This window comes from Pteronotus mesoamericanus, unplaced genomic scaffold (assembly GCF_021234165.1).
Source record: "Pteronotus mesoamericanus isolate MK-2021 breed Mesoamerican mustached bat unplaced genomic scaffold, CSHL_Meso_final contig_130, whole genome shotgun sequence".
In the NCBI taxonomy this organism is placed as follows: Eukaryota; Metazoa; Chordata; class Mammalia; order Chiroptera; family Mormoopidae; genus Pteronotus; species Pteronotus mesoamericanus.
The window spans coordinates 9,781,387-9,807,048 of NW_026555060.1; the positions used below are offsets into that span (position 1 = coordinate 9,781,387).

The window sequence follows — 25,662 nt, forward strand, 5'->3', positions numbered from 1 at the left end:
GCTTGTAAACAGTTTGAAGAAATAATAGCATAAGAAAATGTCAATAATAAAAGCTTTTATGCTTTGAAAAACATGAGTTTCTTAAGTACCCAGCTTTTTAATATGATTTAATACCCATTTTTAGAAGATTGTTGGTGTGAGTGTTGATGTAGGGTTTAAGTGGTCAGCTTGTCTGGAGAAAAAAGTCTCATTAAATAGCTACCATTTATCCAGTTAATTCTAAGTGGTATGCTAAGTAATTTAACTGTATGTGGATAGGTTTGTGGTATAATCAGAAGTGTCAGTGAATACTCCTAAAATACTCCTGTTTTTAAAAAAGTCTCAAAGAGGAATTTTCTTGAACTGAACACCTGAATTTTAGTGTAAAGGAACTCTACTCTTTTCCCATACTATAAACCTGTCAAATTTCTTGTCCTCTGCCTCAGATCCTTTCACATCTCTAAACCCTTTATATTACCCCTATCTTCCAGACTTTTTATTTTGAGAGTTCTAGTTTGAAACACTCCAGTTTTGGGGGGATTCTTTTCGAATTTTCAATTGGTTACTAATGCCAGATATGCCTTTGTGTTTTATTTGAATTTAAGATAAAGTTTGTTTTTAGTTCTTACAGCAGCTGTGACACAAGCTTCATTGCAGTCTATAATTCATAAATTTCTTACTGCTGGACCATCAGCTTTCAACATAACCTCTCTGATTTCTCAAGCTGCTCAGCTCTCTACACAAGGTATTCATATTCTTAGATATCTTTAGCATTGTATCTTGACTTCAGGGGATTATTAGCAATTTTTTTAGTCTTTGAAGCTGATTTGCTACAATAATGGTTTTATTTCATGCTTGATTTTTTTTTTTACCACCACTACATACAGTAATATTTTTATTTACTTTTTCTTTTAGATGAAGCAAGCTTTGGCATCTTATAATATTACCATCAAATCTGTAATATAGTAAATATTTCATGCTGAGTTTAAATTGTTGATGAGATACTTTACTCCAGAGGTGAAAGTAAATTATGATACGCCCTCAAATCTTTGTGAAACACTGAGTATATTTTAAGAGTTGGCCCATGGTTCAGGTTGATGTTAGATGGTTTTTGACTAAAACCAGATGATTAGATGGATACAGAAATGCTCAAGTTCTGCCTGAAATAGCTATCCCTCTTTTCCATGAAAGTATTCAGTGGAAAGAGATAACATACAAGAACAAGAGAGAAATGTAAGAGTTACTTCTCCCCCAGCCCCAGTTCAGAAAGCTGGTAAAGCGAGCAGGAATAACCAGTGTAAAATTGAATTATAACAATGAAGACTAGGAGACTAAGGGGGAAACTGGGTGTGAATGTAGATGAAGAAATAAGGACAGTGAGGATGCCTTCCATATGACAGTAGGTTCAGGCTTCCCTTCTTGCTCTAGTCTAGAGAGAGGCCACACGGGATGTGCACTTGCCTATAACACATTTTTTTAAGTCAGCATGGCCCCAGTGAGTATCCCACATTCTCATTTTTTCAGTTAAGTGTTTTCTTGGGGGCGGGGAGAAGTGCATGGAGAGATGCAGAGATCTCCTCCACATATATTACAACAGTTTTTGGTTTATTTGTAATTAACTGCTTCATTTTTTTCAGCCCAGCCATCTAATCAGTCTCCAATGTCTTTAACGTCTGATGCATCATCCCCAAGATCCTATGTGTCTCCGAGAATAAGCACACCTCAAACCAACACAGTTCCTATCAAACCTTTGATTAGTACTCCTCCTGTTTCATCACAACCAAAGGTATGTTGTCTTTGAGGGCAATTTAGAAAATAAACCACTTGCTTTTGATAAAAACAAATTTAATCCTTTCGAATCTGTATAAGAAAAGCCTAGGAAGAATGAAGTGATGAAGAACAGATAAGTGCGAATAAGTGCAAGTTAGACTCAATTAATTTTAGGATGGAGGAGAGCGTTGTATCTGTGCCACTTTTATGCACTGATTCTTCTTTTGGTTGCTATGAAGGTATCTCATATTATCTTGTTTCATCCCACCCTGGGCTTGAATCATTTCTTTGTCCAGTATATCCATGCTGTATAAGCTGCCTGCCCATTTAGTCACTTATAGCCATCTCAGTTATCATAGAGAGAGCATTGACATAACTTTTATTACAGTATATCGTTACAATTCTATTTTATTATTAGTTAATTTCTTACCATGCTTAATTTATAAATTAAACTGTATTATAGATATGCATGTATAGGGGAAAAAATAGTATATACAGTGACTAAGTCTTTACTTAACACCATTGATTGGTTCTGTGACTTGAGGCAAAACAACATACAATGAAACCACTTTTACTGTAGGCTAATTGAGATAAACAAGAGTTAAATTTCTATCAATTGTATCATGAAACAATGTTGAACAGAATGACATGGAGAGCAAGATAAAGAAGGGTGTATTGAGTCTTAATATTTGTAGAATTTTCAAACTTGAGAAGATGTAATATGTCTTACATGTCTTTTTCCCCATACTTACCATTTTAGTCATGAGTCAGTGCTAAGAGTTTTATATGTATTAGATTTAACTTTCGTATCACAGGAATCAACTATTTTCCTGAATTAATAGTTACAAAAGTCAAGCCTTTAGGTAAATCTAGTTCATGTAGTGGAGTCAGAATTTAAGAGGTCTTTTTGAATACAGAACCCATTTTACTAATCTATATAATGCCTGTGTTGGTCCAAACAAAATCTTTCATGGATGGCGATTCAGAGCAGTTAGAAAATTGCTGATCTGTTCTTACTGGATTATGAACAGGACCCTACATTGCTGCAGTTAAATTTTGTACTGCATCATTTGCATCTTGCCCATAAATTCATAAGTAAATCCCAGTCACACTCAAATGCTTTTTGCTTTGTAGCATGCCACCAGTAAAACACTGAGAAACCTGGAAGTCAGTATATACAAGTTGTGACTTTCTTTTTACTCTTAATGGTAAATGGAGGAGAAAATTCTTAATAGTTGTAAAAACAAAGGGCTGTTGCAAAATTTTTGTGAAAGATTTCTTTATTTGAAACCTAAATATAGCTTGAAATTGATGATAGGCCAGCTTTTAGGTCTTCTTATTGGCTCATCCTTTCCCTCCTTCAACCATATATTTGTGCGTAGTTTAGGGTCTAGGTTGATTTTTAAAATTCTGAGTTACAGTTATAAGTTTATTATGTGATTCCTTATTTTTTATATTTTGAAGAGAGAAGAATTAAAGTACTAATTTCAGCAAAAAAGATCTTACTCTTAATGTTTAAAACTGATCCCATTGTGGTATCTCAAGAGTACAGCAAATGATGACTAAAAGTGAAATAAGCAGTAGTATTAGTTTTACAGTCAGTTATCAAAATTAGCATTTCAGATCCCTTAAGCAGATGGTTACCAGCTTTTTGCATTCAAAAACTTTTTCGGGTTATTTTTAAAAATAAAGTTTATCAGTCTTTATAAAAGAACAAGTTCTTTGACATTCAGAAGTAATAGGGGCATCCAGATTTGTTTGGGAGAATATTAATCATTAAAAAAAAAAAATGCTAGAGGATGTGATTTAATCACAAATGGTTCCATCTGCCTTTGTGCCTTAATTTGAGGCTTATCTTTAGAACTGTCTGTTTCCTCTGTGGCATCTGAATATGAATAGTGTATGTGTCCCCCACTGGCAACCGTGGACCTCTTGGTCATCCATATAGGGTAACAGATTTTTGATGAACACTCAAGTTGAATTTTGTGTGGGCCATAACTTATTCTCTGATGGATCAGTCTATACTTTGTCTCCATTTGTGTTTGAAGTTTAAGCAACTACATTCATATGATGTAGTGATGTTTATTGTTACTGACGTAGAAGTAATAGTATAGTCATAAGATGTTGGAAGTGAGGGGAATCGAGTTACGGGAGGTTATCAGAAAAAGCACAGTAAAAGACTAAGCTTTTGCAAATTTAACTTCTTGTCTTTTGCATTGATAAAGACTTTTTGTAGATATGGCCATCTCATTTTCCTGGTACACTGAGGGATATACAAGGGAAAATATGTCTCTTACAGAGCATTAACTTTTAAATTATATTTTATTGAGTATGATGTTACAGTTGTCCTGATTTTCCCCCTTTGCCCTCCTCCACCCAGCATCCCCCACTCTCACTCCCTCAGGCAAATCCCCCCACCATTGTTCTTGTCCATGGGTTATGCATGTAAGTTCTTTGGCTGCTCTGTTTCCTATACTGTACTATACATTCCCATGGCTCTTCTGTAACTACCTATTTGTACTTCATAATTCCCTCACCTCTTCACCGATTCCCCCACACCCCCCTCCCATCTGGCAGCCATCAAAACGCTCTCCGTATCCACAATTCTATCTCTGTTCTTGTTTGCTTAGTTTTTTAGATTTAATTTTTGATAGATATGTGTTTTTTGCCATTTTATTGTTCATAGTTTTGTGGGTTTTTTTTTAAATGATTGTATTTATTTATGTTTAGGCAGGGCCGGGGAGGGAGGGAGAAAGAGAGGGAAAGAAGCATCCATGTATGGTTGCCTCTTGCATGTCCCCCAGTGAGGACCCAGCCTGCAACCCAGGAATGTGCCCTGACTGAGAATCAAACCAGAGACCCTTTGGTTTGCAGGCCAGTGCTCAATCCACTGAGCTTCGCTGGGAAGGGATATTATTCGTAGTTTTTATCTTTTTCTTAAATAAGTCCCTTTAACATTTCATATAATAATGGCTTGGTGATGATGAACTCCTTAGTTTTTTCTTGTCTGGGAAGCTCTTGATCTGCCCTTCAATTCTCAGTGATAGCTTTGCTAGGTAGAGCAGTCTTGGCTGTAGGTCCCTGCTTTTCATGACTCTGAGAATTTTTTGCCAATCCCTTCTAGCCTGTAAAATATCTTTTGAGAAATCAGCTGACAGTCTTAAGGCAACTCCCTTATAGGTAACTTAACTTCTTTAACTCTTGCTTCTTTCAAGATTCTCTCTTTATCTTCAAGCTTTGGCATTTCAATTATGATGTGTCCTGGAGTGGGCCTCTTTGCATCCATCTTGTTTGGTACTCTCTGTGCTGCCTGTACGCGCATTTTTCAAATAGATTTCAGTTTCTTGCACTTATTCTTCTCCTGGCACCACCCCTATGTTGGACCTCTTGAAGTTGTCCCAGAGGCTCCTTATACTATCCTTGGTTTTTTCAAATTCTTTTTTCTTCTTTTTGTTCTGATTGATTGCTTTTTGCTTCCTTATGTTCCAAATCATTGATTTGATTCTCGGCTTCATCCACTCTTCTGTTGTTTCCCTGTTAAATAGTCCTTCATTTCAATTACTGTATCCTTCGTTTCTGGGTGGATCTTTTTTGTGCAGTTGAGATCCTTACTAAGTTCCTTGAGCATCCTTATAACCAGCATTTTGAACTTTGCATCTGATAGATTGCTTATCTACGTTTTGTTTAGCGCTCTCTCTCTCTCTCTCTCTCTGGAGGTTTGATGTGTTCTTCCACTTGGGCCATGTTTCTTTGTCTCCTCATTTTGGCACCTCCCTGTGTTTGTTTCTATGTATTAGGTAGAGCTGCTATGACTCTGTGTCTTGGTAGTGTGGCCTACTGTAGTTAGGTATCCTGTAGTGTCCACTGGTGGCACAGCCTCTCCCCCAAGCTGGGTACTCGAGATGCACCCTTCCTGTGGGCTGAGTATACACCATCCTCTTGTAGTTGAGTCTTGGTTGCTGTTGACAAGTCAATGGGACAGGTTTACCCACGCCAGTCAGCTGCAAAGATTGCTTGTGACCATTTACCACCAACGTCCACCTCCTGTGGAGGATCAGCTGTGCTTGGGCAGGGTGGTGGTGTTCTGATGTGGTCTGTACCATGTCAGACCACATGGTACAGACCACTGGGTGTGTAGGCTCTGGGATTTCCCAGGTAGTGCAGGCCAAGGTCAGCCCTCACCTGTGTTTTCCCAGGGCCACCCTGCCTGAGCTGTACAGTAATCTGAGATGGCTGCTACTTGTGCTGGGTTTGGAGATTTCCAAGGGAAGCCATGCTAAATCTAGGCTGGCTGCTGCTAGTGCCAAGCATGGGGCTCACTGAGGCTAGTTGCTGCTTGTTTGAGAGGATTAAGGAAGTTGTGAAGCCTGAGCCAAGACCAGACCAATACAAATGATAGATAAAGTAACTAACCCCTTGCTGACATTGTTAGTTGGTTCTGTGACTTGAAGTAAAACAATATAAAATGAAACCACTTTTACTGTATTGATATAAACAAAGAGTTAAGTTTCAATCTGCCAGCGGCATTCATATGGAAAAACAGCTTGGGTGAACCCATAAATTGGATGAGGTGGAGTCTCTGAGGGTCTTCAAGGCAGGTCAAACAGTGTTAGCCAGGTTGATGGAGTCTCAGATATGGCACCAGCTTGCTGGCTCTGTTGAGGGGACGGGCGGGGGCGGGGGCGGGCAGGAATTGTTTAGAATACGGACAATGGCCTCTGCTTGCCTTGATGCGGACACCTCAGCCTCCCCCTGCACAACCACTGGTGCCCCTGAAGCTATCACCTGGCACCAGAGCTCAGAAGGGAAAAAGCCTGAATAGGTGAATACAGAGCCCATGTGTGGGTTCTTTAAGGGGAACTGCTTGGGGCTCCAATAGTTTCTTCTACTGACTCAATCCCTGCTGGTTTTTGCAGCCAGTAGTTGTAGGGACATATCTTCCTAGCACTAGAACCCTGGGCTGGGGGGCCTGGTGTGGGGCTAGGACTCCTCTCTCCCAAGATATCCCTCCTGAATTTTTACCCACCACATGTGGGTGAGGCACCAGCTAGTTCCATGTCTACGCCCCTCCTACCAGCCTAGATGGATGTGGTTCTTTTAATTCTCTAGCAGTCAGACTTGGATTCAACTCAATTCCTTGTGCTTCCTAGTTATGATTGTTCTGTATTTTATTTGTAATTTTGATGTGGTTATGCAGTGGTGAGCCATGTCTGCCTGTGCAGCCATCCTGACTGGCAGTCCTGCGAAGCATAACTTCTGCTTGGTTTTCAGAGCTTCTCTTGTGTCTTTTTTTTTTTTTTTTTTCCTCTTCTTCTTCTTCTTAAAATTAATTAGACTAGCTCTGGCTGGTGTGGCCCAGTGGGTTGAGTGCTGGCCTGTGAACCAAAGGGTCATTGGTTCTATTCCCAGTCAGGGAGCGTGCCTGGGTTTCAGGCTAGGTCCCCAGTAGGGGGTGCATGAGAGGCAACCACACATTGATGGTTCTCTTCCTCTCCCTTGCCTTCTGTCTAAAAATAAATAAATAAAACCTTAAAAGAAAACAAAAACTAGTAAAAGAAAAAGAAATTAGTCTAAAATAAGGTTTATGCCAGATAGGCATATTTTGGAGTGACAGATACTTTTCTACTACAGCTCCTAGGCTGTAAAACCTGTACAGCATGTTACTGGACTAAATACTGTAGGCATTTGCAACACAATGATAAATATTTATATAATGTGTTATGCTATGACTTTAAGATGGCCAAGACATCACTCAGGCTAAGATGGCACTATCGGTAGGAATTTTTCACTCTATTATAATCTTATGGGACCTCTGTAGTGTATGCACCTTCTCTAACCCAAAAGTTATGTGACAGAGGACTGTAAAGCAGAGGAGGTAGTATAGTGTCTTGGAAAGAAAATTAGGCTCAAAATTAGAACTCATTTCTTACATTCGTATGCTAAGAAAGCAATTTTATGTCCTGTGCCATTTTATAAAGAAATTAGATCCAAGCCTCAAAGCTAGACTTTCTCTTCTAACTACATGACTTTTTGAAAGTCATTCTACTTTTTTGAATCTCTAGATTTTATGGTATTTATGACCTTTAAGTAGATGAGGGGAAGGGTGTGTGAATTTGGGAGCCTAAATGACAATACTTTACACAATTAAGTAATTTGTCCCCCTTCCCAGGTCAGCAGTTTCAAATTATCTGTGGTAAACTGCTGTTCAAAAATATTAAATGAAAATTCCAGGAATTAAAAAATTCAGAAGTTAAATTCGATATCATTCTGAGTGCCATGAAGTCTTGCACTGTGTCACTTCATCTCACCCTTAACTTGAATCATTTCTTTGTCATAATCCATGCTGTATAAGCTATGTGCCCATTTAGTCACTTAGTAGCTATCTCAGTTATCAGAGAGAGAGCATATTGACCTAATTTTTATTACAATACATTGTTATAATTGTTTTATTTTTTATTAGTTATTAATTTCTTACCATGCCTAATTTATAAATTAAACTTTATGATAGATATACATGTATATGAAAAAACCCAATAGATACAATAACTAACCCCTTGCTTAACACTGTCAGTTCTGTGACTTGAAATAAAACAATATATAATGAAACCACTTTTACAATAAGCTAATTGATATAAACAAGAGTTAAGTTTCTATCAATTTTATAATGAAACACTATTGTCCAAAATAACATTGAGAACCTGCTATATATAGGACTTGGTACTATTTGCAGTTTCAGGCTTCTATTGGGATGGAGGGGTCTATTGTCTGTCTGCATCACTAATATTAATCTTACTATGAAACAGTTTCTGACAACTCTTTGTAACCTTAAAAATCACTGAAGAATAAAAAAAAAATTGGGAAGTCTTATTGTTTGGACTTTTGCTTTTATCTAGTTTCTATACCATTTGCCAATGTGATAGAAGCCTGTCTCACCAGCTTTTGACATTTCAGGTTACTACTCCAGTAGTTAAACAAGGACCAGTTTCACAATCAGCCACACAGCAGCAGCCTGTAACTGCTGACAAACCACAAGGTCATGAACCTGTCTCTCCTCGAAGTCTTCAGCGCTCAAAGTAAGTTGATGTGTATTGAGACAACATTACTTTTTTCCTTAATATGGCATGCTGCATTGTTTGAATATTATAAATATGTATGAGTAATAGAACTTGTTCTTGGGAGAATCCATGGATAACCTTAGTTTTATGTGTTAAAAAATTTACAAAGGCAGATCTGCGACAAGTAAATTGTTGCCTCTAGTAGCAAAGCCTGGGTTATTTTGAAGGAACTGGTTCATTTTTTAGAATTTTACTTAGTTAAATTTGGTGGGACAATATGTAATACTTGTACAAAGAGGGCACATGGTTTATAATATTTTATTTGTAGGAGATGAGACATCATTTTTAACCTCTTCACAGCAGTTTTAGATTTGAGTGTATTGATGAAGCCAAAAATCTCACATCTAAAGCTTGGGCCAGTATTGCCAAGTGGTATGTGTCAGCTTTACCCATTAGCTTCAGCTCTGCCCCTGTAAGGATTGCTTGTCATATAGAGCTGTGTAGTATTGTCACTTTTCTTTGTTAATATACAAATACTACGTTAAATGATTTTCATTTTATTGATTTTCCTATTTTTATTTCTTACTGTGAGGTGGCAAAATAATTCAACTGTTGTTTTTTATTGTTGTTTTCTAAACAAGCATTTCAGAACTTACACATCCAAATGAGAGTTGTTCCCTTCAAAATAATCACCTTGGGAAGCTGTCTACTTACTCCAGCAATGTTGCCATTGCTCAGAACATTTTTGGGAAATTCTTCTTTTAAATTGTCTTTAGAGGCTGCAGTATTATTTTAAGTATCCTCAGTGATGAAAACTCTTCATCCTTTGGGAGATTTAGTTTTTGGAAATAACTGAAATTCATTCAGAGCCAAGTCTGGTGAAGCAGGTAGGAAATCAACTTGGGTGATTAAATTTTTGGTTCTCACCACCATATCCCCAAACCCTAGCCTAAACCATATAGTTTTAAAAGAAGATAACCAATCTTAGAGTGTTGCTTTTTTTGGTCTTATTTTGCCACTAAACTCATTCATTGCTGTCCAATAAAATGCCTGTATTTTGCTTCTCATTATTTCACCTTCTGATTCAACACTTTGTCAGATTAGCAGTATATATTTTCCCCTCCTTATCTATTGTATGTAAGATACAATATTCAGATGTGCCTTATATATCTACAACTGTTAAAATGTGACCATTTCTTAGTGACATTCTTATTAGAGTTTGCAGTATATGAAGTCATCAGGTTCTGCTGTCAAATTTGGAGACTACTGTTATTTTTAAATTTGATTCTGACAGTGTTAAAAGGGCCCCCCCCCAAACAAGTGTGTTGGGGAATACATGATATAACTAAAAATACACTTTGAGTTTTAAATTCTATTTACTTAATGTTAAAATAACAAATTTTTCTTAGGTATTTGGATATCTTTAATAGAAGGTATTGACAGATAACATCTAGGATGCTTAGACTACTTGTAGATATATACTGAACATTCGATTTTGTTTTCTCTTCCAGTAGCCAGAGAAGTCCATCGCCTGGTCCAAATCATACTTCTGGTAGTAACACATCAAATGCAACAGTTGTACCACAGAATTCATCCACCCGAACTACATGTTCATTAACACCTACGCTAGCAGCACACTTCAATGAAAATCTCATAAAACACGTTCAAGGATGGCCTGCAGATCATGCAGAGAAGCAGGTATGTTACATGATTCACAGCAGATGTTTTACCTCTAGATGACTAAAAACATGTAACTTCAGTTCTGTTTTTAGAAAATCTAATTACAGTATTAGATAGTATTTAAAACAACTATCTAATTAGGTTGTCTAGTTCTTTTGTAAAATATTTGATACATACTTATCTTAGAGGGTATTTATGAAGTCACTTGTGGTTTCACATATTTTTATATGTGTATATGTGTATTTTTAATACAATTATCATTATAGCTACCATGATCATACTCAGCATTTAGCTCTGTGCCAAGTGCTTCATTTTCTCCAGCTTGAAACTGCTAACCCGAGTTGATAATGAGGTTTTCTAGTTTATCAATGAGGCCCTTAAGACCAAATGGATTATATACCAAAGTCAGTTCATTAATACAACCATGTGGTTCAAAGCCAGTGTAATTTTTGCACTCAGCCAGCCATTCTAATAGTTTTAGAACATGTTAGTACTGATAATCTGATGATTCTCCCACTAGACAAAGCTACCAGAACGCAACACATTTTTGTTTTGGGATTAGGGACCTTAGGGCACTGCAATTATTGCCATTGGTTTCTCCTTTGTGTCAGATGACTATCTGAAATATTCCATAAATTCACAGAGCTATGTTATATCTCTCATGATACAGGATTTCAGTGAGACCCTTTTTATCAGTGTCATACCTGAACTTTGCTTTTGCTGGCCCAGCATCTTTTATTAATGACAATAATAAGTTGTTCTATCCTAGTGCTGTGCTGTTCAGAGATTAGCAATACTATTTTCTAAACAAGCCTGACATGTGAATCCTAAAATAAGTATCTTTCACTATATAAGAGAGGTTTGTTGTTGTTGTTGTTGCTGTTTTTAAGAAAATTATTAGATTCAGCTGCATTTTTATGGATTTAAAGGAAAATGATTAGTCTGTAATCTTGTATAAAATTCTCAAAAATTTAGTGTTTTATTTTTTTATATGCAAATGTGTCTTATATTTTACGGGATTTTCTTTAATTATAGGCATCAAGATTGCGAGAAGAAGCCCATAACATGGGGAGTGTTCACATGTCAGAAATTTGTACTGAGTTAAAAAATTTAAGATCTTTAGTCCGGGTATGTGAAATTCAAGCAACTTTGAGAGAGCAAAGGTAAGTTTTTCACTGAAATAATTTTTGTTTCTTAGCATTATGTATCTTAAATCAGAATAATCCCATAACCCTGAATTTCAGAAAGGAAATTTAATGCTGCTTTGATATAGTGTACCATTAGTATACAATAGTATACAATAGTATTGTACAGTGTAGTATTACATTCTGTAATACTATAACTTGCATTTTTATAATTTAATAGTATTTCTGGTGAATGATAATGACATCTAGATTTTTATTTTTCTTAACCCATGATAAATGCTTCATTAGACTTTATTTCTTGCACTATAACTAAGGTATTGTAATATATTATTTAAAAAGTGAAATTAGGCAGCAACTAATTATAAAGGGTCAATCTTAATTGAGGGGCCTATTGAATTGAGGGGACTTACCCACTCCCAAGAGTACTTTTTCAGTTGAAATTTCAAATCACTATTTATATTATGCTTGTATCACCAATAGATCCTTGGAAATTACAGGAAGAATTCAGTTCAGCTAGTTTAATGATGCATGTTATTTTTTTTTATTATTTTCTCCTGAATTCTCGTTGTCCCATTTTTCTTAATCTAGTATCCTATTCAAGTAGGATGTGTCTACATCCAATAAATAGTATAGGTACATTTTAAACACCTATTACAAAATTGAGGGCAAACTTTAAATGGCTTCATGTCCTGACTGTATAAGGTAGTATTAATCTTGTCGTGAAACCACAAATAATAAAATACTAAGTTGGGATTTATAGTAAACTTGGAAAAATTGAGTTTTTATCTAATGTCTCAATTACTAAAATATCCAGAGGCTTTTTTTTTTGACCATCACTTTGGATTTTTTTTTCCCCTCTCTGGAATTGCTCTGAATGGAGTTTTAACATACATAAAATTTAACTTCATTTTGGCTTCTAAGATGATTTAGCTTTTAGGAAATTATATTATCCTTTATTGCAATTTATTAAAACAATATACACAGTCAAATATCAAACCAGTGTGTGATTTTGCCTAATTCCCTGATATAAGCAATAAATTTCATAGTTTATGACATTTATTATTAAAGTTAAATGTCACAAGAAAGCGGGATGAGAGTAGGAAGGATTTTGTGAAGTTTATGGAAATCTAGTTAGCTGTAGAGTTTGTGGTTTTTTTTTTTTGTTTTAAATATACACGTCTGTGGAACTTTGACTTGTCTTTTTATGAATCTACATTTATATTGAGAACTGTTCTTCAAAACGGCTTCTTGCACATAGTTAATTCCAGACTTACTAAGCTTACTGTATTGTAGTCCAGAAAACATGCAGTATAGGTATATCTCATGTTTAATATCTACTGCCCTTGTGTATGTGATGATGCAGTGAACATTAACATTTTAAATCACCTTTATATTTAAATTAATTATTAAGAAACTGTTAGAGAACACTCTAACTTTTATCATCCTGGTGTAATATATGAGTATATCATCTATTCAGTGATTATTTTAACTGTAATCAGTTTTTAATTTATCTTAAATACCTTTTGTTAAGAGTTTTTTTTTTCTGTAATATTTATATGACTTCACAGTTCTAATGCTTTCTTATTTTTTTCAGGATACTATTTTTGAGACAACAAATTAAGGAACTCGAAAAGCTAAAAAATCAGAATTCCTTCATGGTGTGAAAATGTGAATAATTGCACATGGTTTTGAGTACAGGAACTGTAAATCTATTGCCCAATCTTAACATTTTTGAGCTGCATTTAAGTAGACTTTGGACCGTTAAGCTGGGCAAAGGAAATGACAAGGGGACGGGGGTCTGTGAGAATTAATTCAGGGGAAAGAGACAAGATTGATTTGTAAAACCCTTGAAATGTAGATTTAATGTAGATGTATTCTTCACATTGTAAATACGTTTTGTAGAGTGAAGCCATGGGAAGCCATGTGTAACAGAGCTTAGACATCCAAAACTAATCAATGCTGAGGTGGCTAAATACCTAGCCTTTTACATGTAAACCTGTCTGCAAAATTAGCTTTTTTAAGGAAAAAAAATGTGGGAGGGGGGTTTAATTTATCATTCGGAAATCTTGCATTTTCAAAAATTCAGTGCAAGCGCCGGGCGATCTGTGTCTAAGGAGATACAATTTTGAACCATATGGGCAGTGTACAAAATATCGTGAAACAACTGTTTCCACACTTGCACCTGATCAAGAGCAGTGCTTCTCCATTTGTTTCTCAGAGAAATGTTTTTTCATTTCCCGTGTGTTCCATTTTCCTCTGAAATACTTGATCTGATTTTATCCATTTTTTAAAGCTCCTCTTTTTTCTCCTTTCTTAAGGCACTGTTGCTATGGCACTTTTCTATAACCTTTTCATTCCTGTGTACAGTAGCTTAAAATTGCAGTGATTGAGCATAACCCACTTGTTTGTATAAATTATTGAAATCCATTTGCACCCTGTAAGAATGGACCTAAAAGTACTGCTGGGCGTGTGTGCTAAAAGTACATTGATTGCTCAAATGTAAGGAAATGGCCCAATGAACATGGTTGTGGGAGGGTAAAGAGGAAACAAGGCTAGTCAGATGTGAATTGTATCTGTTGTAATAAACATGTTAAAACAAATAAATTGTTATTTTTCTTTTCCTTTGGTCAAATGCATATTAGAATTTGAACTACCTGGGGATTCTTTATCAGAACTATTCTTGTTGAATATTTATACTTAACTGAAATAAGTCCTTAAGGGAGGTTTTGTTTAAAACATATTAACAGGAAATGTGTATAAGATATTTAATGAAATATGAAATTCAACAAGAATGATTAAGTCACTTCCCAAGTGGTTGTCATTTGTTAAACCCTGGTTTACCTGTCTTGCTATTATGACATTTCATTTTGAAGGATGTTTGTGTTGTAGCTAACTGTTCAAGTCTGGTGCTGACTGCTGTTCTTAGCCATCACAAAACGCTAAATTTGTGTAATTGGAGCTTCCTACTGTTAGATGGAAATGGTGGAGAAGCTCAGCTTTGTATATTGTTTTCCTAAAGTATATTAAAATAAAAAAAGAAACTATTGCTACTATAAAATTACCTTGGCTTTTTTTTTTTTTTTCCTTTTCTAAAATATTGGTCACCTGGCCTTAGCATGACACTGCCAGTATTGTATCAAATCACAGGGGTTTCTTCATGCAGAAAAATCTTAATTTCAAAATCCTATCCAATTTAGAGCCTTTTTTTTCTTGTCGAGGCAGATGTATTCATGTGCTTTCAGAGAACTGCCAGCACCAAGGACTTATTTTGTGATGTTAGACATTAATGTTACTACATTCTGGGATACTAAAATTTTGAAATTGTGCTTGTGCATTAAGCATATTTAAAGTATAGAATATAATGATCAGACTTTTCAATAAATTTTAGAAAGTAAACTGTAAGCGATAGTGTGGGTGATGTTTTCTAAAATACAAAAATATTCCAGTATAATTTCAGTATAAAAAAATAATTCCAGTATAAAAAACTGATTTTTTTTTATTGTACTATAAGCATACTTTTAAAATGTAAGAAGAAACAAATGTCATAAGTTACATCATGAAATGTTTATACCTGAGATTGTTAACATTTGCTGGACTTGATTAGTGCATGTAAATGAAACTATAAAGAACTATGTTAAGCTAGAACCCTTACAGATGCAGGCCTGTATATTTCCCAAGAAGAAGAATTGGTGATACGGTAGGCAGAGGTTTCCTTATCAGATGGTAACTTGACCTGTGATTTAAGATAAATTTGAATTTGACTGACTAATAGTTTATTACAGATTTATGTCACCTTTTTGCTTTAAAAAGTTTACATCCCTAAATGAATTCTTCACGTATATATATAGAAGATGCCTAATTTGAAATTTCCTGGTGAATTTTTAAACACAGAAAATTAAAATGTTTTGTAGACTATTTTTACAATACTTGAATCACTTATTCTATAGTAAATTATTTTAAATACTGCACTTTAATACAGACATGGTGTCCAGCCACTAACCTTCTTGAGGTAGCTAGGGACTATTTATTAAAATAGGTGTAATAACAGAATACTCTTTATGTAGTTGGCCTATTGCCATGGCTTTGAATATATATCTCATTTTGGTGGGCACCTTGGTTCAAGTAATTTGAAATAACAAATACGAATAACCCCTAGGAAACTTCAGGGGGGTTTCGTTTGTTTTAAAAGGGACATACTCAAACTGTATTGTAATAAAATATATTTTGTGAAGGTGGGCCTGTTAGTCTTTACCCTGAAGAACCAGCTTTCCTACTGTTTTTTCTTTTGGGTGTAACTAGTTTAACTTTTAATTTTAAAACTTGGACTATATCTCCACATTTTTAGCACTGAAAATTCCATGCTTCGCTCCTTTTTAAAGACATCATGCTTTTAATAGCCCAAATGAATGGTTTTACCTTCTAATTTTATATATCTGTTTTTCACACTTGTAAAATCTTGGAAAGGAGGTGCTTAAAACTTTGCAAAGAATGAATTGTTATCCCAATTCAAAAAACAGCCTTAGCTTTAAGGGATTATTGCCCAGGGGTGGGGGGCAGGGCGTGAAGTAAGGTTACTCTGAAAATCAGAACTATTGTAGTTCTGATTTGGATTTCAATCAGGACTTAACGCTACTGTATTTAGATGTGGGGTTTGAATATATGGATTTCTTTTCAATACCTGTAAATATGGCTATATTCTTGTATTTGTACTGAAGTGTACAAAATGACACTAAAAAGTAATAAATATGTTTTGACTATATTGTGCAGTTATTTCAGAACAGTTTGTTTTGAAAGTCTTAGAATGCATAATTTGCATTTAAGAAAACCAAATACCAGATTACTGCTAGAATTTTAATAGTTGTCATGTGTCAGTTGCAATATAATTTCTTAATTGCAGTATTTTAATAAAAAATTTTGGCTTAAAAGTTGGGGTTCTTTAGATCCTGTTCTAATTTATTGTACCCTTTTCCCCCCGATTTCTGAACTTTGGAGAGGGGGAAGCCCTAAAGTGCAGTCAGCCTAGGTGTTCTCATCCAGACCCTTGGCTTTCAGAACTCAACTCTAAGGCTAATTTCCTTTAAGTTATCTTTAGTCTTGATCTTTTCTTTGAGCTCTCAACAGTTTGGATGCTTGATTTCACATTGTAAATTCTTTTAAAAAGAGCTCTTGATTTGTGCTTCAGGCTTTATTTTCAGTAATTGTCACCGTGATTCCTTCAGTTTCTCAAGACTCAAACAGAAGAGTCATCCTTTATTATTTTGTTCTCTTAACACCCTCATCCTATATTCAAGCCATCAAGATCCGTCCACAGGTTCTGCCTTCAAAATGTGTTTGGATCTGTAGCTTTTCACTACCTTCATGTTCACTACTCCAGTCCAGTTCACAGTTGTCTTTGAACCAGGGCACTGCTGCGACCTTCTGTACCTTCCTCTGCTTCTACTGTTAATTCACCACGACCGCCACATGTACACAGTCTATTTTCCATACAGCCATCAGAGGGAAATGTAAACCATACATTCTTTTCACAATCCATTAACTTCGTGCGCAAAACAAAATTCAAAGTTCCTGCTGTGGTTTATGTGTTTAGGCTCCTAAATACTACCACAACCTCATCTACTAGTTTCTCACCTTGCTCGTGCGTTCATCCCCATACCAGGATTTTTGCATTTTCTCTCTGCCTGACTTGCTGCCCATTCAGCCCCTTCTCAAAGGTCACCTCAAAGAGGCCTTTTCCCGATCTCCCGTCTAAAAGGACACCACTGTTCCTTCACTCCTGGTTTTCTTCAAAGGAACAGTGTTGTACCTAGTACTCCATAAATACTTGTTGAGTGAATTGTAAATACTAAAGACCTATGGACAATTTAAGGAACTTTACAGATTACTGAAAGTTTTTTTCTTCAGACTATCATTTTGTCTGCTCACTTTAGGAGATGGGAACAGCAACTAGCTTTTTATCCTTTTAAGAAATTGTTGCAATTTACTATTGGTTACCAAAACCTAACTGCAAATCTGTTTTGTTAGCATTACGAAATGTGGTCTCTCTAAGTAAGACGATCAGCTGAACCAGTAATATCTAGAGCTTCCTGTGGATACATTTTAGGAGAAAAAAGCCAATGAGAAGCAAGATGTCATTTCTGATGTGATAAGCTTGGGGAGATGGACCAGCTGGAGCTGGCCCTTCTTCTGAAGGGCACAGTTGAGTGACTCATGGGGGTGGGGACTATGTCCTGGTATCACATGGTAGAATGCTTTGATTGTCCTGTTATCTTTGGTACAGATGATGCCTTGATGTCCAAACAGGCCCTTCTAGCTGATTGTTAGGACAGGTATAGGCAGAAGTTCTCTTGAATCATGTTCTAATAAGATGTCACTGATAGACTATTTGTACTGCACACATCTACCATATGGGAAATGGCTGGGATTGACAGTTCCCAGCCTTTGTAAAGGTTAAAGGTTGACAGCACTTGATAATCAGTGTACTTCATAAACACTTTTTTAAAAAAAATTTTAAGGTGCCTGTTAATTGTCCAATGTGATCAGCCTATGTGAGTATGTTAGTATCACAGTAAATTTTCTCATTCCATTAAGGTATATCCAGGGATATTATCTTAGATGAAAAGGCAGAATGCAAGGACAATTTTTGTCTCTTGTGTACTGTGTCTTGCCACCACCTAGGAAAATCACAGTGGGTGCTCAGATATTTTTGCATGAAATAAGTATACATTTTAAATTGTAAGACTGGGCAATTTTGTATGTACTATCTAAGCTTAACATTTTCCAAAATACATTTTCATCCTCACCCGAGGATTTTTTTTTTTTATTACTTTTAGGGGGAGAGAAACATTGATTGGCTGCTTCTCATACCCACAACTGGGAGTCATATACACTTGGACCAGGGATTGTGCTCAGACTGGGATTGAACCTGAATCCCAGGCATGTGTCCCAACCAGGGATCGAACCCACAGCCCTTCAGTTACAGGATGATGCTCTAACCAACTGAGCCACACAAGCCAGGACATCTGCCAAAGTATTTTAATTTTAAAAATCAAAACGATTAAAGAGATGAGCTTGACCAGTGGCTCTGAAATTTCAAGTCAGCAGGCTCTTGCTTAAATTTGACTTTTTTTATTTTGATGATTGCCATTTTACTGTCTATGAACTAAAACTGTTAAAGTGATAAACAGGAAATGTCAACTTTAATAATTAGAGCTTTACTAATTAGAGCTCTAATTTTTAAAATGTCAAGGCAGTCTCAGGCTATCTCTCTACTAGTTTCACAAGCACAGGAGTTCCAAAGTTACTGTGTAAAATACTGATAATGGATTGCAGGATAAAATAGCTGATGAACTATTCCCAGTGTTTAACAAAAGTATTTTTAAAGTGCTAAAATATTTCTCCACAAACAATTGGGGGGGGGGGGGAAGCACAAGCCTGGTCTATAATCTTTGAATGATGGTGACTGGAGAGAGGAAGATAGAAAATTTTGGTGTAGTTTAGCTCATCTAATCACCCCTGAATTCGTCAGAGTCCAGTCAGAAAATGCCAGCCACCCTAGGTATTTCAAAAGGAGGGAATTTAAAATGGGAAGGAGAAAACAATGGCGGGCCTGACAGCAGGAAAGGACAAAGGAGAACTGGGAGTATGGACAGATCGAGCAGCTCTTCTCCAGGGAGGTGGATCCAAGGAAAAGACAAAAACCACTGACCAAGATTCTTTCTGAAGCAGAGGGAGAAAACCAGGCCTTCCCCCCCTTCCTAGTTCTGCCTCTGCCTATATTGACAGAACTTACCCAGAAGCAAAAGAATAAAAGAGTTTGTGACATCCTCTGCAATGCTGAGAAAGGAAGAAAGGGAGAAAAAATGAACTTGAGAGCAAACAAGCAAATAACCAGCGCAACCTGCCCTCACTAGGAGAACAAGAGAGCAGGAGAGAAATGCCAATTTGAGCAATATTTCCTAACAAAAGATAATGAAGCAATGTCTGTGAGGTTCTAAGAAGTGTCTTAAGGAAATATATTGTGACTTAAATATACTTAGTAAATTGTTAAAATATGAAAGACAACAGAGATTCATTAGACCTCAAGGAATAACTCAGAAAATCTAACCAAGAGAAAGAATGATAGGAAAAGGACTGTTGGTGTTAGGGAAGCAATTTACACATGCAGCTATAGAACAATGGAAAATGTGGTACATGAGTGTAGTAAAATGTGGCAATGTTTAAATAGTAAAGTTGGAGGTGCTGAGAGGACAGGAGGAAAATACAAGTGCATTTATTTTTATTTAGGAGCTCCAGTGTCCACTGATGGATAGGTACTATGCATTAGGCAAAGCAGGTTCTTGCTCTAGTGAGGCTCACATTTAAGTGAAGGCAAAAACTAACAAAACTTGAAAAAGTAAATGCACAATAACTAGAATTCAATACAAAATGCACAATAAATACAGAAATAATTGCTGTGGGAAAAAGAAAGTTTGCGACAGCATGGATGAACATGGAGAACATGATGCTAAATGAAATAGGCCAGTCAGAGTATATGGTTTCACTTATACATGGAATCTCATGAACAAAATGAACTAACAAGCAAAATAGTGACAGGCTCATAGCAGGTTGATAGCTGTTGGGGGAGGGGTGAGGGGGTCGAAGAGATTGAGCAAAAATGAAAAAGCTGGACACCAACAACACTGTGATGATTGTCAAGGGGAGGTGGTATAAATGGTGATGGAAGGAGACTTGGGGTGGCGAACACAAAATACAAAGAAAAATGTATAAAGGAATAAACTGAAAATGCCCATGTGACACACCGGATCTTCAATTAAACTCTTCCTTGAACACGATGTATTACATTTTCTATGGTTACTTTCTCCACGTTTTATGTTTGTATAAACCAAATGTTCATATAAGTATATGCACACACCCTCTTTTTTTTCATACAACTGATGGCATACTATGTATACTATTGTACAGCTTGACTTTTTTACTTAACAATAGGTCTTGGAAATCATTTTATTGTGTAAAAATCTTTTTAATATTGTTTTAACCAGCTACATAGAATGTTACTGCATTGATGCACCATAGGTCTTTTGTACCCAAATGTCGTAAATATAATGTGTTCTCAAGCTTTTTAATTGTTGCCAGTATTAAAGGAGAAAAAATAGTAAAAAGAAAAAGAAAGAAAATAAAGTAAGAATTAGAGACCTACAAGGGTATAAAGGTGAGGGATTTTAGGTCATGTAGTTACAAAAAGCCTGCCTGAGGATATGACCTTAGCTGAGTCTGGAGAAATGAGAGCAAGACAGTCATATGAAGTTCAACGTTTTATGGTTAATGGCAAAACACTAGAAGCAGTACTATAAAATTCAGACTCTCACCTTTGTTATTTTCAGTACTGTTTGGGAAATGCTAGCCAATGCAATTAGATAAAGAAATGAGCTGTAAATATGAGATAGCGTAGATTATTATTATTTTTACTGATTTCTATTTGAAAAATAAAAGTGTTAAAAGAGTATTCAGTAAGAGGGCTATTAGAAGTTTAGTATGCAAACACCAATAGTTTTGTTACATTGAAAATAAAAGTGAAAGTTTAATATGGCAATTAAATCAAGATACATAGACTAATCTCAATAAATTATGTTGGGAAATCTGAATATTCACATGCAAAATAATGAAATTGGGCCCCTATTTTATACTAAAAAATAACTTGAAATGGGTTAAAAACTCAAAAGTTAGACCTAAAACTTGTAAAACTCAGGAAAAAGCACAGGGGAAATCTTGACATAGGTCTTGACAATGATTTTTTTGGATGTGATGCCCAAACCACAAGCCACAAAAGCAAAAATCAATATCAAACTATCAAACTAAAGAGCTTCTGTACCGCAAAAGAAATAACGAAAAAAAAGGCAATCTGTAGGGAGAAAATATTTGCAAGTCATATCTGACAAGTTAATATCCAAAACACGCGAGCAACTCAACAACTCAGAAAAAAAAATCCTGATTAAAAAATGGACAGCGGGCCCTGGTTGGTGAGGCTCAGTGGATTGAGCGCCAATCTGCAAACTGAAGGGTCACTGGACTGATTCCTGGCCAGGGCACATGCCTGGGTTGTGGGCCAGGCCCCCTGGCTGGGGACCTACCAAGGGCGGCTGATCAGTGTTTCCCTTTCTCCCTCCCCCTCTCCCTAAAAATAAGCAAATAAAATCTTTTTTAAAAATGGGAAGAGGACCTGAATAGACATTTTTTCAAAGAAAACATAAATAAGCAAGAAGTACATGAAAAGGTGCTCAATATCACTGATCATCAAGGAAATGCAAATTAAAACCACAGTAAGAGATCACACATTTATTGGAATGGACATTACAAAAAAAAAAAAAGCAAGTGTTGGTGAGGATGTGGGAAAAACAGGGAACCCTTGTGCACTGCTGGTGGGAATGTAAATTGGTATAGCCTCTGTGAAAAACAGTATGGAGGTTCCTCAGAAAATTAAAAATAAAACTATATAATTCAGTGATCTCACTTTGGGTGTTAAATCACTATCTTAAAGATGTATCTGCACACTCGTGTTCATTACAGCATTATTTGCAATAGCCAAAATATGGGCAGAACTTAACTGTCAGATTAATGGATTTTTTAAAAATGTGGTATATATATAATGAAATATTATTCAGCCATAAAAAAGGAAATCCTACCTTCTGCGACTGTAAGGATGAACCTGGAAGGCATGCTAAGTGAAACAAATTAGTGAAAGATAAATGCTATATGATTTCTCTTATATGTGCAATCTGAAAAAGCTGAACTTGTCCTGACTGGTCTGGCTCAGTTGGCTGGGCATTGGTTCTGCAAAGCAAAAGTTCGCCAGTACGATTCCAGGTCAGGGCACATGCCTGGGCTGTGGGTTTGGTGCCTGTTTGGGGTGTATGAGAGGCAACCCACTGATGTTTCTCTCCCCCTCTTTCCTCCTTTCCCTCCCTCTAAAAGTAAATTACATCTTTTAAAATTTTTAGTTAAGAAAGCTATGGACAAATCCTCAAGCCCCAACGTCCTATGTACTGGAGGTGGACGTGACTAAAAGGAAAGACAGTAGGCAGATAAGCTCTGGCAGACTCTTTTCAACCAGGAGCAGCCACGTGAGGAAGTGAAGAGGCTGTGCTTTATGCAGTGTGACTTCCAAACACTCTCCTTCAGTCAATTACCTTAGAGAAATCTCACTGCAGGCCTGGAGAAAAAGAATGTAGATCATGGGACCAGAGGCTTCCTTACATGAAGTCCTTCCCTGGACTTTGTGTGGCTTGCTGGTGTTTCCAATTTCGTGAAGCAATTGCAAAAATCATAACATTTACTTAGCTAAATATATGTCCTCAAGAATTTTTTAGGTGATTTGAGTGATTCACTTCAGAAAAAATGGCTCTCCTTTTCCTTGGCAAAAGGTGGAGTATGACTTGACTACTCATGTTGCATGCTTCTTGGATGGGCATCTAGTCTTTCCATCACTTGAGTTTCTCTCCGTAAAGGGATATATAGTGAAAAAGAATTATTACAAGGAAAACGGATCTTCGTAGGGGGGCCAACATGAGAGACTTTGCTATGGATGTATACAAAAACCTTGATGCTGATGCTATTTCTTATGCTTTTAGAGCAATTGTTGCACAATTGTATACACAACCGCAATTGTTGCACAACTGAAACAGTTTCAGGCAGAAACAGAACCAGTTGTGCAAGTGTTTGAAGATCCAGAAACTACAAGATAAATACAGTCAACCTGCAACAGTCAGAAGCTCTTTGACTACCTGGCAGACAGGCATGGTTTTAGCCAAGCATATTTAGATACACTCTACAGGCATGCAAAATTCCAGTATGAATGTGGGGATTACTCTGGAGTAGCAGAACATCTTTACATCAGAGTGCTGGTCCCAGGAACAGGGAGAAATACTTTGCGTTCACTATGGGGGCAACTGGTCTCCAAAACTTAATGCAGAATTGGGATGCAGCTGTGGAAGACCTGACACAGAGGAAACCACAGACAATTGTGTGAGCGCCCCACTCTTGTCCCTTGAGCAGTGAACAGGCTCATTCATCCATCCCTGTTTTCTTCAACCACCCCAAAGGGCGTGACATTAATGATCACCCACAGTGTCGTAATGCAATTCAGATGATGTATCCACACATAGTCTTTGCTATTTGACTGCAGCAGTCATAACTAACAAAAATGTTCAAAAATGCCAGCAGGCGCTAAAAGGTCTAGTCAAAGTTTCTCACCAGGAGACTTACACATACAAAGACCCAATTACAGAGTCTGTTGAATGCTTATATGTTACCTTTAACTTTGATGGAGCTCAGAAAAAGTTGAGGGAATATGAATCTGTGCTTTAAATGACTTCTTCCTGGTAGTTTGTCCTGGGGATTTCATTGAAAATGCCCATCTCTTCATTGCTGAGACTTTTTGTCGCATCACCCAATGTATCAGCATTAACATGTTGCCAGAGGAGCTGAAAGGCAGATTGTAAATTTGATTAGGAATGCAAGACTGGATGCCAAAAGTGGTTCTGAATTAGGTCCTGTGGTTATGGGAAACAGTACAGTCTCACCCTATCAGCAAGGGATTGAAAAGACCAAAAGCCTTCCGTTTAGAAGGCAGATGTTGGCCATGAATATCGAGAAGAAACTTAATCAGAATAGTTGGTCAGATGCTCCTAACTGGGCAACTCAAGACTCTGGCTTCTATTGAAGAACTGTAAAGAAAAGATTAAAAAAAATACAAAGGAAAGACAATAATAAAACGATTATATAAAGGGTGACATGCATTTTAGAAACAACATATTGAGTATAAGTTTTGGGGAATTTGAGTAAAATTGGCTCTGTTTCATTAAAAGAAAAGAAGATAGAGAAGGTGGCAGCCAAGTAGGTGGAGGCTGAGTCCACTTGCTTTTCCCTCCAACTCAGGTACTTGGCTGACCTTCTGAAAAATAAACTGAACATTCGATGGAACCTTAGCTGATAGGAAGTTTAGAAGCCAAGGAATACAGAAGATGGTTCACAACAGATGGTAAGGAAATTTTATAGATTGAAGGGAAATGGCCAGTGCATGGCACCTGCAGCTGCAGAGAGCCTGGTCAGAAATCACAGCTTTGTTGCTCTCTCCCCTCCCAGGGCAGAGGACCCCCAAACCCGGGCCAGGAGTGACTTGGATACACAAAGTCGGGGACATTCAGGCTACACACACACACACACACACACACACACACACACACACACCCTCCCCCACCCCGAACAGCACACCTATAGCTGCAATGGTAAACACCAGCCAGGAAAGTGCCAGAGAGAGACAGGGAGTCTAGCTGCACCCGGGGTGGGCAGAGAGGAGGCAGGCCGTGGCCCACGGTGGCTGTGAGAGACTGGCTTTTCGGAGGGGTGTGTGTGAGGAAAGCCGGACAGTGACTCCGTGCTGCAGTGGGAATGCCCAGAGGGACTTTTTAAAAGGGGAGCTAAGGCGTGTCAGACACGGACCCCACGCGCAGCTGCCCTGCCAACGAGGGGAAGGGATAGATGGCGCACTGAGTGCAGCTGAGCAGAGCAATCAGAAAGGTGCACAGCAAGGGGATTTCTCAGCCCCAGCCCAGCACAGCCAGCCGGCTGGAGGCCGCTCAAGAGTGGAGGGTTCGGGATTGTGTCCGCTGCGAGGGCACTGGATGGGCAGAAGTTGAGCACCTAAGGTTATTTACAGCCAGACAGAGCCCCTTCCCCCAGCAGAGATGGAACCTCTGGGAAGTGTAAGACATACCCCCCAACCCTCACCTACTTTAGGATCGCAAGCACCACCAACCAGGAAGCTCTACAAAACAGGCAGGAAAGGCTCAAAAACTGCCCGCAGGGCGCACATTCACAAGACAGAAATGCCTGAAGGGCCCATTTTGAACTTCTCTCAGGGAGACAAAATTCACTGGTTCCTAGGGCCCTGTTCCACTGAGGCCAGAAAAACAGGGAGATCAGAAATTGGTGCAGTGAGGGGAAGTCGGCCCCACCCAGCGTTGGTGGGCACACAGACC

The 25,662-nt window shown here is 37.3% G+C and overlaps 1 protein-coding gene and 1 pseudogene across 7 annotated transcripts in view; both read left to right on the top strand.

Annotated features, from left to right (window-relative positions):
- The window catches only part of WAC (WW domain containing adaptor with coiled-coil), a 92,181-nt gene extending 77,494 nt beyond the window's left edge, over positions 1-14,687 (top strand). For all 7 annotated transcript variants that reach the window (XM_054592064.1, XM_054592069.1, XM_054592052.1 and 4 more), the window contains 6 exons: positions 602-724; positions 1,617-1,765; positions 8,701-8,822; positions 10,316-10,502; positions 11,520-11,647; positions 13,224-14,687. In XM_054592064.1, coding sequence (XP_054448039.1) covers positions 602-724; positions 1,617-1,765; positions 8,701-8,822; positions 10,316-10,502; positions 11,520-11,647; positions 13,224-13,293 — 779 coding nt within the window. In that variant the 3' untranslated portion in view covers positions 13,294-14,687. The remainder of the gene's footprint in view (positions 1-601; positions 725-1,616; positions 1,766-8,700; positions 8,823-10,315; positions 10,503-11,519; positions 11,648-13,223) is intronic.
- Positions 14,688-20,883: 6,196 nt separating this feature from the next.
- Positions 20,884-24,344, top strand: LOC129087596 (eukaryotic translation initiation factor 3 subunit E-like; annotated as a pseudogene).
- The last annotated feature ends 1,318 nt before the right edge of the window (positions 24,345-25,662 follow it).